Source organism: Callorhinus ursinus, unplaced genomic scaffold (assembly GCF_003265705.2).
Source record: "Callorhinus ursinus isolate GAN/ISIS: 27379988/994484 unplaced genomic scaffold, GSC_fseal_2.0 scaffold14, whole genome shotgun sequence".
Classification (NCBI taxonomy): Eukaryota; Metazoa; Chordata; class Mammalia; order Carnivora; family Otariidae; genus Callorhinus; species Callorhinus ursinus.
The window spans coordinates 34,542,331-34,554,800 of NW_027397076.1; the positions used below are offsets into that span (position 1 = coordinate 34,542,331).

General features: G+C 41.9%; 1 protein-coding gene across 2 annotated transcripts in view; it reads right to left on the bottom strand.

The window, feature by feature from the left end:
* The window catches only part of KCNMB4 (potassium calcium-activated channel subfamily M regulatory beta subunit 4), a 56,628-nt gene that overhangs the window by 23,318 nt on the left and 20,840 nt on the right, over positions 1-12,470 (bottom strand). The window contains exons 2-3 of one of the 2 annotated variants that reach the window (XM_073900674.1): positions 9,254-9,381; positions 579-722 (exon numbers count right to left, since the gene is read on the bottom strand). In XM_073900674.1, the coding sequence (XP_073756775.1) occupies positions 581-722; positions 9,254-9,381 (270 nt within the window). In that variant the 3' untranslated portion in view covers positions 579-580. Of the gene's footprint in view, positions 1-578; positions 723-9,253; positions 9,382-12,470 lie in introns of those variants that run through there. The other variant, XM_025882872.2, reaches the window with a different exon arrangement.

Genomic DNA, 12,470 nt, shown 5'->3' on the forward strand with positions numbered 1-12,470 from the left:
CTCTGCCCAAGCTCTTTTCAGCCCTTGCCTAGGCTGGTGCAAAAGTCTATCCTCCACACAGCCACCAGATTGGTCTTTCTAGAACACAAACTTGACTGTCACTCCTCCACCGCACATAAAGTCTAAAACACTTAGCAAAGCATAAGAGCACAGTACTATTATCTGATTCAATCTCTTCAGATTCATCTACACTTTTCCCTAAAGGCACTTTCCAAGCATATGAAGCTCCTTACATTTCTTCCAGTTGCCCATGATACTACAAATCGTAATGCTTTTGAACATGCTATCGTTTTCCCTGAAATCCCTTTCCCTGGCCTTCATTTGTCTGGAAAAGTCTTACTCACTCTAAAATTCAACCCAAACTTTCCCTATATATCTCTATCTATCTATCTATCTATCTATCTATCTATCTATCTATACCTATATTCTATATCTATCACTATCATTATAGAACTTACTATACTGCATTCCAATTATTTATTTACATAAATGTATTTCATACTAGTCAAAGAGTCCCTTGAACATAGAGACAAAGTCTTATTGTCTTATTATCTTTGACCGCCTGGTACATAGCAGGTGATTAACAAGAGCCTATGGAATAAATGAAAGAATAAGTGACCGAAATGGTGGTGATTTTATGGATGAAATCAAGGACACAGAAAAGGGGAAGACCATGAGAGGAGAGTGATGAGCACTTTGTAGCAGGAAGACCTTTGTGGCCCCTAAAATGAAAAGAGAAAGTAAATATTCATGTAAGTGAATTTTCCAAATAATTGAAGTTTAACCTTTTAAGTTGAATAAGAACTAACAAAAATGCTAAAATATTATTGGTAAAAATATTTCCAAAAATGTGTTACACATTCCCTTACCTTTTAAGGAGAGTGCACTGAAGCAAATTTAACCTTTTTGGATGACTCAGTGTCATCATTATGAAACTCAATTATTGTTGAGATAGGAAGACTGTCTGCTTCTCCATTAAATGGCTCCAGACTGTTAACCACTTAGTTCTTTGCTAATTTTCTTTCTCTTTTCACCATTTGGGTTTTATCTAGCATCTTAAGCTGTTATGATTCTGTGTACGAGCCTTTAGAATCAGAGAATCACAAAACCGTAAAATGCAAGAGCTTGAGGGAATCTTAGAGATCATTTAATCTATTAGTCTATCAAATTTTATAGATAAGAAAACTAAGCCCCAAGTGAGTGAGCGGTCCTTTTCTAATCCGTTGCTTTTAATCTTCTATTTTAATGGCTTTCAAACTGTGTTCTAAAGGGCACTCTACTCAATTTCAGGTCGGGCCATAATGTTCATCTTCCTCTAAAATGCTATGGGTAAATTAAATTTAAAAAGATATACTATAGGACAAACATACTTTGAATGAACTTAAAAATTAGGATATATCTGTGCAGTATTAGAAGTACAAGATAATCATTTTATTTAGAAATAGAATCTCTTCTTTTTAGTTATTTTGGGCTTGTGTTCTATTTTGCTTTACTCATTTATAAAACCCTTACTGCTTATTCATTTGACACCTCACTCAGCCTCCTCAGTGAGTAACCAGACTATTCACTGAATAGTTGTTTCTACCCTAAGTGTTAGAAATTTGCAGGGCAAGGAAAGAGAAACGCATACATTTACTAAGCACTCACTGTTGTGCAGCTATGATCCTTACCAAAAAAAAACCCCTTAAGATGGATAATGTTATCCTCACTTTATAGATGAGGAAACCAAGATCAGAAAGTTGCACAATCTATCCAAGGTCACAGGGTTAATAACTGGTAGAGGAGAAATGTAAACACAGGTGCCTGATGCTAGCTACTTCATTGCTGCTCTTATGGAATTAATAATCTATAAAGAAAGAAGCGTACATATTCAACTAACTCTATGATGGGGGACAAAAGCAACCATAGCAGCATGGAAGCATGGGAAGAGGAAGTAATTAATTGTACCAGAAAAGGGAAGAGAAGGTTACACACTGACATTTGAGGAAAACGTTATTTATAGCAGTAAAAATAATGAAGCAAACATTTTTATAGGAAATACTATGGGTTAAGCCCATGGCATCTCCTTGATAACCTCACAATAACCTTATTATTTCCCCCTTCTACAAAGGAAACTGAGGCACAGATGGGTTAAAGGAACACAGCCAAGGCCACACACACTAGAAAGTGGCTAGTTCCAGGGCGCCTCCCATAACCACTGTGCTATGCTAATTCCTAGAGGTGGAAAAAGGTGAAGGTGTCCCCAGGTGAGGGAAGAGGAAAGGGACCAGGGCATAGGCATCAATATGCAAGGGAAACAAAGAGGACTCTGAGGTAACTGGAACAGCTCAACACAAGTGGAAACCTTTAAGTCAGACCATGTCACGACTCCCCTACAAAACCCAGCCCCGGCTGCTCACTGCATTTAAGAGAAACCTACATATACCCTGTCTACTTTCTCTCCAGTGTCAATACTCGCCATGCTCCCCCTCACTCATAGCCTCCCTGCCATGATGGCCTTTCAGGTCCTAAAACTCACCAACCTCACTCTTACCTTTACACATGGTGGTGTCTCCTTCTGAAATACTGTTCCCCTCACTTTTTCCTAGCTAATGCTTGAACACCCTCTGGCGTCCACCTAGTCATGATTTACTCACATAGGCCTTTGAAACTCCGCACCTTGTTACAATATCTCGTAGCAGCACCCTCACTTTTCCTTCACAGCATTTACCCTACTTTATAATTATTTATCTGATGGTGTGGCCACAGACTCTAAGCTCCATGAAGGCATGGAGCGTGGCTGGCTTTTTCTCCCCCCTCTGCTCTGCTTTTGTTTCCGCATGACTAGCACATAATTAAATAGACGGAAGTTGGAGCTGGAATTGGAAGGCATGGTCTTTATCCTATGGACAATAAGAAGGCAGAAAAATCTAATCGAGAATTGTGACAAGATCGAATAGAGGTTTAAATAAAACAAAACAAAACCATGTAGTGCAGGCGAGGACGAAAGGCCAAGGCTGAAAGCCTAGTCGACGATCATTTCAATAATGAGAAATAGTGAGGGCCTGGACCAAGGGAATGAATTCAAGACTTTGCAGGTGGCATGGCTGGACTTGTTGGTTGGACGTGTGTGTGTGTGTGTGTACCTACTATGCGCACTCTGTGAACTACTATCCACTTAGGAGGACAAAATATTAAAAAGTAGACCTGCATGAAAAAAACAAACCAACCAACCACTACGCTCTCCATAAAAGGAAAAGTTAAAAAAATAAAGACCCATCTCTCCTCCCAGCCCTTTGATCCGAAGGGAATTGAGGAATGAGTAACCATTTCCCAAGGACATGCTCTCTTCAAGGCGAAGCCAGTCAGGCAAAGATGAAGTAGGAGAATTGTATGACAAGCCTGGGACTGCAAAGAAGTTTTCAGTCAATGGAATGAGGATCTCAAAGCGTACTCAGTAAGAGGGCGTAAGGTGAGTTTCACGGAGAAAGGATAAGCCAGGGAAAGGCTAAGAGAAAACAAAATGGTATAAGCAGGGTAAAGGTGACTTACCTATATATATATAAAAAAAATGTAAGAAGGAAATCCACACATCGGAAGGAGATTGTGAACCCCAACACTGAGGGAAGCAAAGAGCTGAAAGATTATCTGGGAAGATCACAAATGGAAGCAGCCAGCATCAGCCACCAAGCATGGCTTCCTCCCTGCGGGTGGGAAAAGGGGTGAGCGCTGGGGCCTGGCCTCCCATGGCGGGCATGGCTATTGGTAGCTGCTCTGGCCATGGCAGATTCTACTCCTCAGTAAAGCTCTCCTACATAAGACTTAAAGAGTGAAAGCTGATATTCCAATAATCTCTGTCTTAGATTTTTAAGATACTGTAACATCCTTTCTTGAAAATGGAAACTTCCTGGTAACTATTCTCCCCAATTTCCTGCAGCTGAGTGAAATCTAAAGGTTACTTTAAATATAAAGTTCATCTTATCGAGAGCATCTGGGCGTCTCTACAGTAAGTCTATTTTTATTTCATGTTTAGCAGTAGTAAGACGTGTACTGAGAGCTGCCATTTTCACACCTCCAACCAGTGCTCGTTTCCTCTTGCATATGTCGTGGTACAAGAGCCAGACTCCAAACTTCTGATTTCCCAGAGTCGTTTATGGGTGGTGACAGACTGCCCCCACTTCTGTCTACACCCCCGACAGCTTGGGAATGGGACAGGGAGACAATGGTAGGGAATGGGTATCATTCCGAAGGAGGGACGAAGGGCTGACATTTCCTGTTGCTCAAGTGAACACAAGTAGCATGGAATGCAAGGCTCGGTCTTTCAGAGTTCTCACCACTCCGGAGGAACAGTCCTTCTTGCTGGGGACTTGAGGAGATTCAGAATTCATGCCCACAGGAGGCAGCTATGTTTGGGGGAGGCAGCCTTCAGAGATGCCTGAGCGGCGAGTGAGGGGAAGTTCGTTAAGATGACCACCAGCTGGTCAGGACAGCCCGTGGGAGGGGGCGCCCCTGCCTGCTTCCAGCTGCAGGTGTCAGCTCGGAGACCAGCTCCTAGTCCAGGGCAGGAAGCATAAAGGATTACTCGATTCGTTCGGTAGTGGGTTCAGAATCAAACTGTCTTGACCTCTGGTGTCCCTTCCCTATTACCGGGCTCCCACCTCACGAAAGAAGACCACTACTCCTTTTTATTTCATCTGGTCTCATTTTCCTCAGGGTGTGTTCATTCCACTCCACCTCATTTACTATCTATGCTCAACAAGAGAGCTTCTCTCTTCCTCAGCAGTTTTAGTCTGTAGTGGGCTCATTTCTCTGAACCCATTCCTGCTTCCCTTGAACTACCTCCTCCCCAAACTCTTTTTCCAGATATGGCAAACTTCTTGAAAGGGTAGTCTGCACTTACTAGTGCCTTCACATTCTCCCCTCAGGCTAATATAAAATGACTTCTAACCCCGTTGCTCTAAGATGGCATCTACACCGTTTTCACAAAAACCGCCAACAGACCTCTGATTGACAAAACCAGTGACCTCTCAATAGTTCCTTTTTGATTGCCTCTTTCTCCTTAAAACACTCCCCTTCCAAGACACTACGCTCTTTTGACTCGCCTCTCACCATCTGGCCACTTCCTCCACCTTCCTTCTCCCTGTACCTTCAGTATAGATGATCCCAAAACTCTGTCAACATTTCTTCTCTCTATGGATCCCTGGTATGCACTCCCTCTTTGATTCCTCTATCGCTCCCAGACCTGTCTAACACTGGCCCCAACCACCTGCTCCTGAACTAAAAGTCTGCATTTCTAGGGGCACTGGGTGGCTCAGTTGGTTGAGTGCCTGACTCTTGATTTTGGCTCAGGTCCTGATCTCAGGGTCATGAGATCGAGCCCCACATCAGGCTCCACACTCAGTGGGGAGTCTGCTTGGGATTCTCTCTCTCTCCCTGCCCCTCCTCCCCCACAATAAATAAATAAAAATCTTTAATAAAAATAAAACTCTGCATTTCTAACTTTCAAGCATCTTCTGGATATCTTGTGAGTCCCTCGAATTCAGCACAGTCAGAGCTGGCCTGTCCTTTCTCACACCCATGCAAATGTGACACCTTCCTCTTCCTCAGCACTTACACTGTCATTAAGTTCTGTTGATTGTAACTCTCACACATCTTCCTGACCTACCCCTCTGTTGGCTGCTTCTACTTCTACTGCTCTCATCTGGGCCCGCCAAAATCTTCATGAGGACCAGCAGGCAGTTCATAGAAGGAGCTTCAGAAATCAGACTAACTGGATTCCAGTTTTTCTCACTGAATAGCTGTGTACATTGGGTGAGTTATTTAACTCCTTTAAGACTCAGTTTCTTCATATGTTACATGCAGCTGGCACTATAAGAAATTTGGTGAGCTAAACGCAATGTTATTCACAATGGTTGGCACATGGTAGCCACTCAAAAAGGTTATTTTTTTCACTCAGTATTCTCTTTACTTTCTCCCGTCACTGAGCTAGCGCACTCTGCCCTTAACTCTCCATTGTTCTCCTCCAATACACATTCAACACTCGAACCGGTTACTTTCTTTTTCTTTTTTTTTTTTTAGATTTATTTATTTATTTGGGAGGGCTTAGAGGGAGAGGGAGAGAGAGGACCCCAAGGAGGCTCCATGCCCAGCGTGGAGCCCAACGTGGGGCTGATCCCACCACCCTGAGATCATGACTGAAGCCGAAATCAAGAGTCACAAGTTCAACTGACTGAGTCACCCAGGGGCCCTAAACTGGTTACTTTCTAAATCAGAGATCCACTCAAGTCCGTCTTTGGTTAAAAACAAAACTTGTCACAAATTGTCATTGCCCATATGGCAGACAATCTCCTTAGTACGGCATTTATGACCCTTTAGAAATCTAACCTCAAACTACCTCTCCACCTTACAAATTCACCACTCCTTATCATATACCCTGAACACCTGATGTATCTTACATTGTCAAGCCTTTGTTTCTTTATTGCAGCCATCCTGTCTTCAAGGTCTTCTCCCCTTTCATTTCTAGCTGATGAAGTCGTATTTCTATTTGCATAAGCACCTGTTCCTCCCAATAAATTCTAATTCCTTGGAAGCAAAGAACCTTCCTTATTAATCTGACAATTAATTTTTTAAGCTCCTACAGCATAGTTATGTGGAGCGAGGGTTGCAGATCTCTGAGACAGAGCTCCATAAACAGAACAGGGAAGACATACCTTGTAGCTGGCACTTTTGACTGTTCCGCAACATCTTAGCCCCTTTGTTCTTCCTTCCTTTCTACTCAGGTGTGCACCCTTTCTCCATCCAACTTAGAAGATATTGCCCTATCCCCAACTCAGTGGTATATTCTGATTATTCTTACTTGTGACTGGTTTAGGTGTAGGCAAAAGAACTCATTCTAAACAAGGATACCTAAGGGGAGGTCAGTTATGGGGAGTTGAGAAAAGGTTTCCTAATTCCAAGAAAAACATACCAAGAAAGATAATTTTGTTTTTTGTAAAGATTTTATTTATTTGAGTGAGAGAGAGAGAGAGAAAGAGAGAGAACATGAGTGGGGGAGGGGCAGAGAGAGAGAGAGAGGCAGACTCCCCACTGAGCAGGGAGCCTGATGTAGGGCTGGATCCCAGGACCCTGAGATCATGACCTGAGCTGAAGGTAGACGTTTAACCAATGGAGCCACCCAGGCACCCTGAGAGAGAATTTTCTTATTGCCTTTGGACACTGCAAGGCCTGGCTGTGACATCTGGAACTGCAGCAACTGTATTGTAACCATGAGGGGACCTGAGGCAGAACTGAGATCCTGGCTTCTTGATGACCCTGTTAGGTTACTGCATCAAACAACCCTAATGTTGGTCTATGCATTTCTTAATGTATGCAATAATAAATTTCCTAATTTCTTATGATATTTTGAGTCAATTTTCTGTTTACATGCAACAGATGGCATCCTAACCAGTATACAACTAAACCAAACTTGGAGATCAAGGAAACAGTCCAGAAAAGGTGATATCTATGAAGAGTCTTCATCAAGGCAGTCAAGAAGCAGGACAAGCAAAGAGGCATGGATATAAAAGTATAAGATATTATGGAACTGCACATAGTTCAGAGCGGCTATTGCAAAGAGTATGGTCATAAAGATGAAGCTGGAAAGATGGGAGTTTGGAGCAAGAACTCGAGGAGCCTTGTATGCTGTGGCAGGTTAAATATGGCCACAAAACCTTTGCAGCTTCTTCTACTAAGAAGCAAAGTTGAGGGGCACCTAGGTGGCTCAGTCGGTTAAGTGGGTGCCTTCGGCTCAGGTCATGATTCCAGGGTCCTGGGATCAAGCCCAGTGTCGGGCTCCCTGCTCCACAGAGAGCCTGCTTCTCCCTCTCCCGCTGCCTGCCGCTCTGCCTTGTGTTCTCTATCTTTCTGTCAAATAAATAAATAAAATCTTTAAAAAAAAAAGAAGCAAAGTTGATTTTCACACCCCATGAATATGGCTGGCTTCATGACTTACTTTGACCAATGGAATGTACCAAAAGTGATGTTATGTAAATTCCAGAACCAAGGCCTGGCTCTCTTGAGATGCTGCCCTGAGGCTACCATATTATAAAGAAGGCGATCTAGCCTAATGAAGGATGAGAGGCCAGTGGAAAAGAACTGAGGCGCTTTGGCCACACTGGTACCAAGTGCTGAGCATGAGAGGCCCTCTTGCCCCACACAGCTATTCCAGCCATCATCTGACTGCACGTGAATCTCAGAGCCAACCCACAGAATTATAAGAAATAATAAATCATTGTTGTAGTAAGCCACTAGATTTGGGGTGGTTTGTTATGCAACAATAGGCACCTGATGGATAAGTCATGCCAAGATGTGTTGACTTTACTCTGAAAACCATGAGGAGTAACCTGATTAAATTCATGTTTAGAAAGATCACCTCGGTGGCAGTAGGAACAATGGGCTTGGCCTGGGGGCAGGTTGGAGGTAGGAGGACTGGTTGGAAGAACTGTTGTATTAATAGAGCTGAGAAATCATGTGGATCTGACTTAACACGGTGGCAGAAGGAAGGCAGAGAAGAGTCATTACGGAGGTAAAATCAGCATGATGGCAAATATAAGCTACAGTGCGTAAAGGAGAAACGTGAATTAAGAATTACAGTTCTCTGGACTAGGTAAATGACTGGATGGTAGTGCCTTCACTAAGAGGGACTAGGGGAGGAAGAGAAGGTTTAATGGAACTGGAATATCTAAGTGGAGAATATGGCAAGGAGTTGTGAATACTCAATAAATGCTTAATGAAGAAATTACTATGATGAACCTGGGTGGGTACTGTATTGTTCTAGTCCAGTGAGCCGTGGTTATATGGCATAACCTGAGTTCTCTCAAAGTCAAGGAAGTTTAAATGATGTGAACTCATTTTCTTGATACTTCGTTGGAATAGAAAGGAAAAGGCAAGATAAGTTCTGATGCAGTCCAAAATGCTCACAAATCCACATGTTGTTCAGTTTACGTGCATTGATCTGTAATTTTCAGGGAGCACTACTAGTATCTGATGTTCCTATCTGAAAGCACTTTCTTAATCTATCCAGAAGGTAGTGCCACGACACAGGTTCTCTTTTTGTCCTCCATATTCTTCACTTGCCTCCCAACCTGTAAAGTCGCTTCCCTAACTCCACGCAAAGAGAGTTGAGACTCTCCCCACGTCAGATGTTTTGTCAAGTGAGCACAATCTATGATTTATTTTGTAATAAGCTACAAAGGCTACAGACAACTTTAATATGCACATGTAAATACTGGCTTACCTTTGAAATTGATTAAAATAGCAAGTAAATGGTTGGGAACCGATCTCCTCTTTCCAGTACTGTTGCCAATTCATGACACTTTCCAAGTTCTTCTGATTTTCTCTTTTACAGGGAGGAATATAGGAGCACTACCAAAACAGAACAGAGAAAATAAACTTATTCTACAGAATATTGAAAGATGGTCCTTTTTTAATAGAGAGATGGTATTACGCACATAGTAAATCTAATTCTGACCTACCTAATCTTTAATAGAACCAAATTGAAATCGTCAAATTACATTTCAAATTTCCAATTTGGAACAATTACAGAAAATATCCCAATTAAATGCAGCAAAAAATAATCTTTAGTCATTACAGTATGAGGATAGATTATAAACAATTAGTTACAATCTAATAGCAAATTAAAAGCATGATATACTCTATTGTGGGCCTGAAAATCAAGAGAGGGAAGCAAAAAAAAAAAAAAAGTTAATTTTTATCCCCAGTTGCTAACTATGGACCTTGATATTTTCCTCTTCCACCTCTAACTACCAAGCCCACAGCTCTCCTCAGATACTGCTCTCAACCACTGAAACTCAAGTTTTCTTTTCTTACATTCTCTTGGACAGTAAAATCAGCAGAAAACTTCCTCACAAGCACGTAGTCAATGCACTTTGCTAACCGATGTCTTTTCCTAGCTCTGCCACTAACGAAGTAGTTCTCTCTGAAGGGACCTAATTACTCTAGCAGCACAGAATCAGCAGATTTGGAAAATTCTTTTTTTTTTAAAGATTTTTATTTATTTATTTGAAAGAGAGAGACACAGCGAGAGAGGGAACACAAGCAGGGGGAGTGGGGGAGGGAGAAGCAGGCTTCCTGCTGAGCAGGGAGCCCAATGCGGGGGCTCGATCCCAGGACCCTGGGATCATGACCTGAGCCAAGGCAGACGCCCAACCCACTGAGCCACCCAGGTGCCCCTGGAAAATTATTCTTAACTCTAGATGTTAAAATTAACCCTTAGCATTCGAATCCATTTTCTCCAATTCAGTTTTTCTTTTTTTAAAGTAACCTCCTCACCCAGCGTGGGGCTCGAATTCATGACCCTGAGATCAAAAGTCAGATGCTCCACCAACTGAGCCAGCCAGGCTCCCCTCTGATTCAGTTTTTTATAATGATGATCACAGTAAAGATGGGGCCAATTTACTGTTACTGAATGTTTACAATATGCCCGACACTGCAATAAATGTTTAACAGGCTTTAATGTGTTTCTTACAACTACCCTAAAATGATCTCCATTTTACAGATGAGGAAACTGAGATTTCAGTCAGCTCTACAACTGGATGCTGGTGATTTTATCACATTCGACTCCCAGATGTTCTAGGAAAATTTCCAATGTTAAAGAGTAGGGGAAACAAACAAACAAACCATTAGCTTCATAGTATTTTTTTTTAAAGATTTTATTTATTTATTTGACAAAGAGCACAAACAGAGGGAGTGGCAGGCAGAGGGAGAGGGAGAAGCACGCTCCCCGCTGAGAAGGGAGTCCAATGTGGGGCTCGATCCCAGGACCCTGGGACCAACTGAGCCACCCCAGGCGCCCCTTCATAGTATAATTTGATTTGCATTATTTTAGAGCACATAGCTTGTCAACACCTTCCCACTATTTTCTGGTAAAATATAAACTTTTTAGTATGATGTACAGTCTTCAGGATCTGCCCTCCCCTGCCTAGGACTCCGCCATTTAGAAGCACATAGTCCCAGGACATGTGGGTGGCTCAGTCCGTTAAGCGTCTGCCTTCGGCTCAGGTCATGATCCCAGGGTCCGCACTTCGAGTCCCACATCGGGCTCCCTGGTCATCGGGGAGTCTGCTTGTCCCTCTGCCATTCCCCCTGCTTGTGCTCTCTCTCTCTCTCTGATAGATAGATAAATAAATAAATAAATAAATAAATAAATAAATAAAATCTTCAAAAAAAAAAAATACCCACAAAAAACAAAAAGCAGCAGCACATAGTCCCCAGATCTGCCATGTGCTATCACACCTACTGGCTGGTGTATGCTGCTCTTTCTTCTTTTAATGCCCTTTTTCTTTTAGTTCCCTTCTTTCCAGATGTAGCTCTGGTGCACCTGTTTGGGGGAACCTTCTCTTTCTTACTCCACAGTTAAGTCCCCCTTCCGTTGTCCTGCCACAGGCATCACACCCTGAGCACCCACAGCTGTAATCCCAGGATCACACTGGTCGGTCTGTTTTATATCACCCTCCTCAATTCACTGGCAAGTTGGAACAGGGCTCTTTTTTCTTTTTTCCCCTGCATCTTCACACTTAGGACTACGCCTGGTAATAGTGAAATTTCCAAAATGTTGGTGGAATTACTAATAACACACTTATATACATTTTTTATTCAAGATGATGAAGCTATTTTCACAGTAGTTAAACATTTCTCTTAACACAAAAATATTTTAAATTTTAGTAAATTTGGTTGTTTTCTATTATACATAACACATTTACAACATCTTACGCAAATCTTATTTTAATGATTGGATCACTGCATATTTACCCTCGGCACATATAGTTAATGTTCTATTAATAACAGTATAACATACATAAAGCTAAAAGTTTCTGTGAAATTCTTAATTCTGAGATCTTCCAAAGCAGCAGTTGGGTTTAGAAGCAATATAGGCCATTAGATAAGGCTCCAGTCCTACTATTTGTTCGGTGTTTGGACTTGAGTAAATTACTTCCTTTTTCTGGATTTCATTTCTTCTAATCTGTAAACTCTCCAAAATAATTTCTAGCTCTACATTTCTATGATTCTCTTCTTGGAGGCACACCAAGAAAGGACCCAGCAGAAGGCAGGACTACAAACACTTTTGCAGTATTTTTCCCAGAAAAGATCCTGCCCCCTGGGGAAGTGGCTGGGCAGCCTGACTAAGTCACCATTCCAGCCAGCAAAAAGGACAAGTGTGGTAGGTCCTTTCTTGAGGACCTATACTTTGCATTAGCTTAGTGTTCATAAGGGGCCTCTGATTTTTTTTTTATTGTTTATGTCCTATAATGTGCTGGACATTTCCTTTCCTTCTATTAAAACATTTTTCTTTCTATACCACGGTCAATTAGTTTATAAAGTGAGAGTAGGTACCACCTGATTGTGTTCTTCAAAGGTTGTGTGAAACCTTAAAATCCATCAGAGCCTTTTTTGCAATGGCTATCCTCAACCCAAGAGGTACACTAAACATTTTA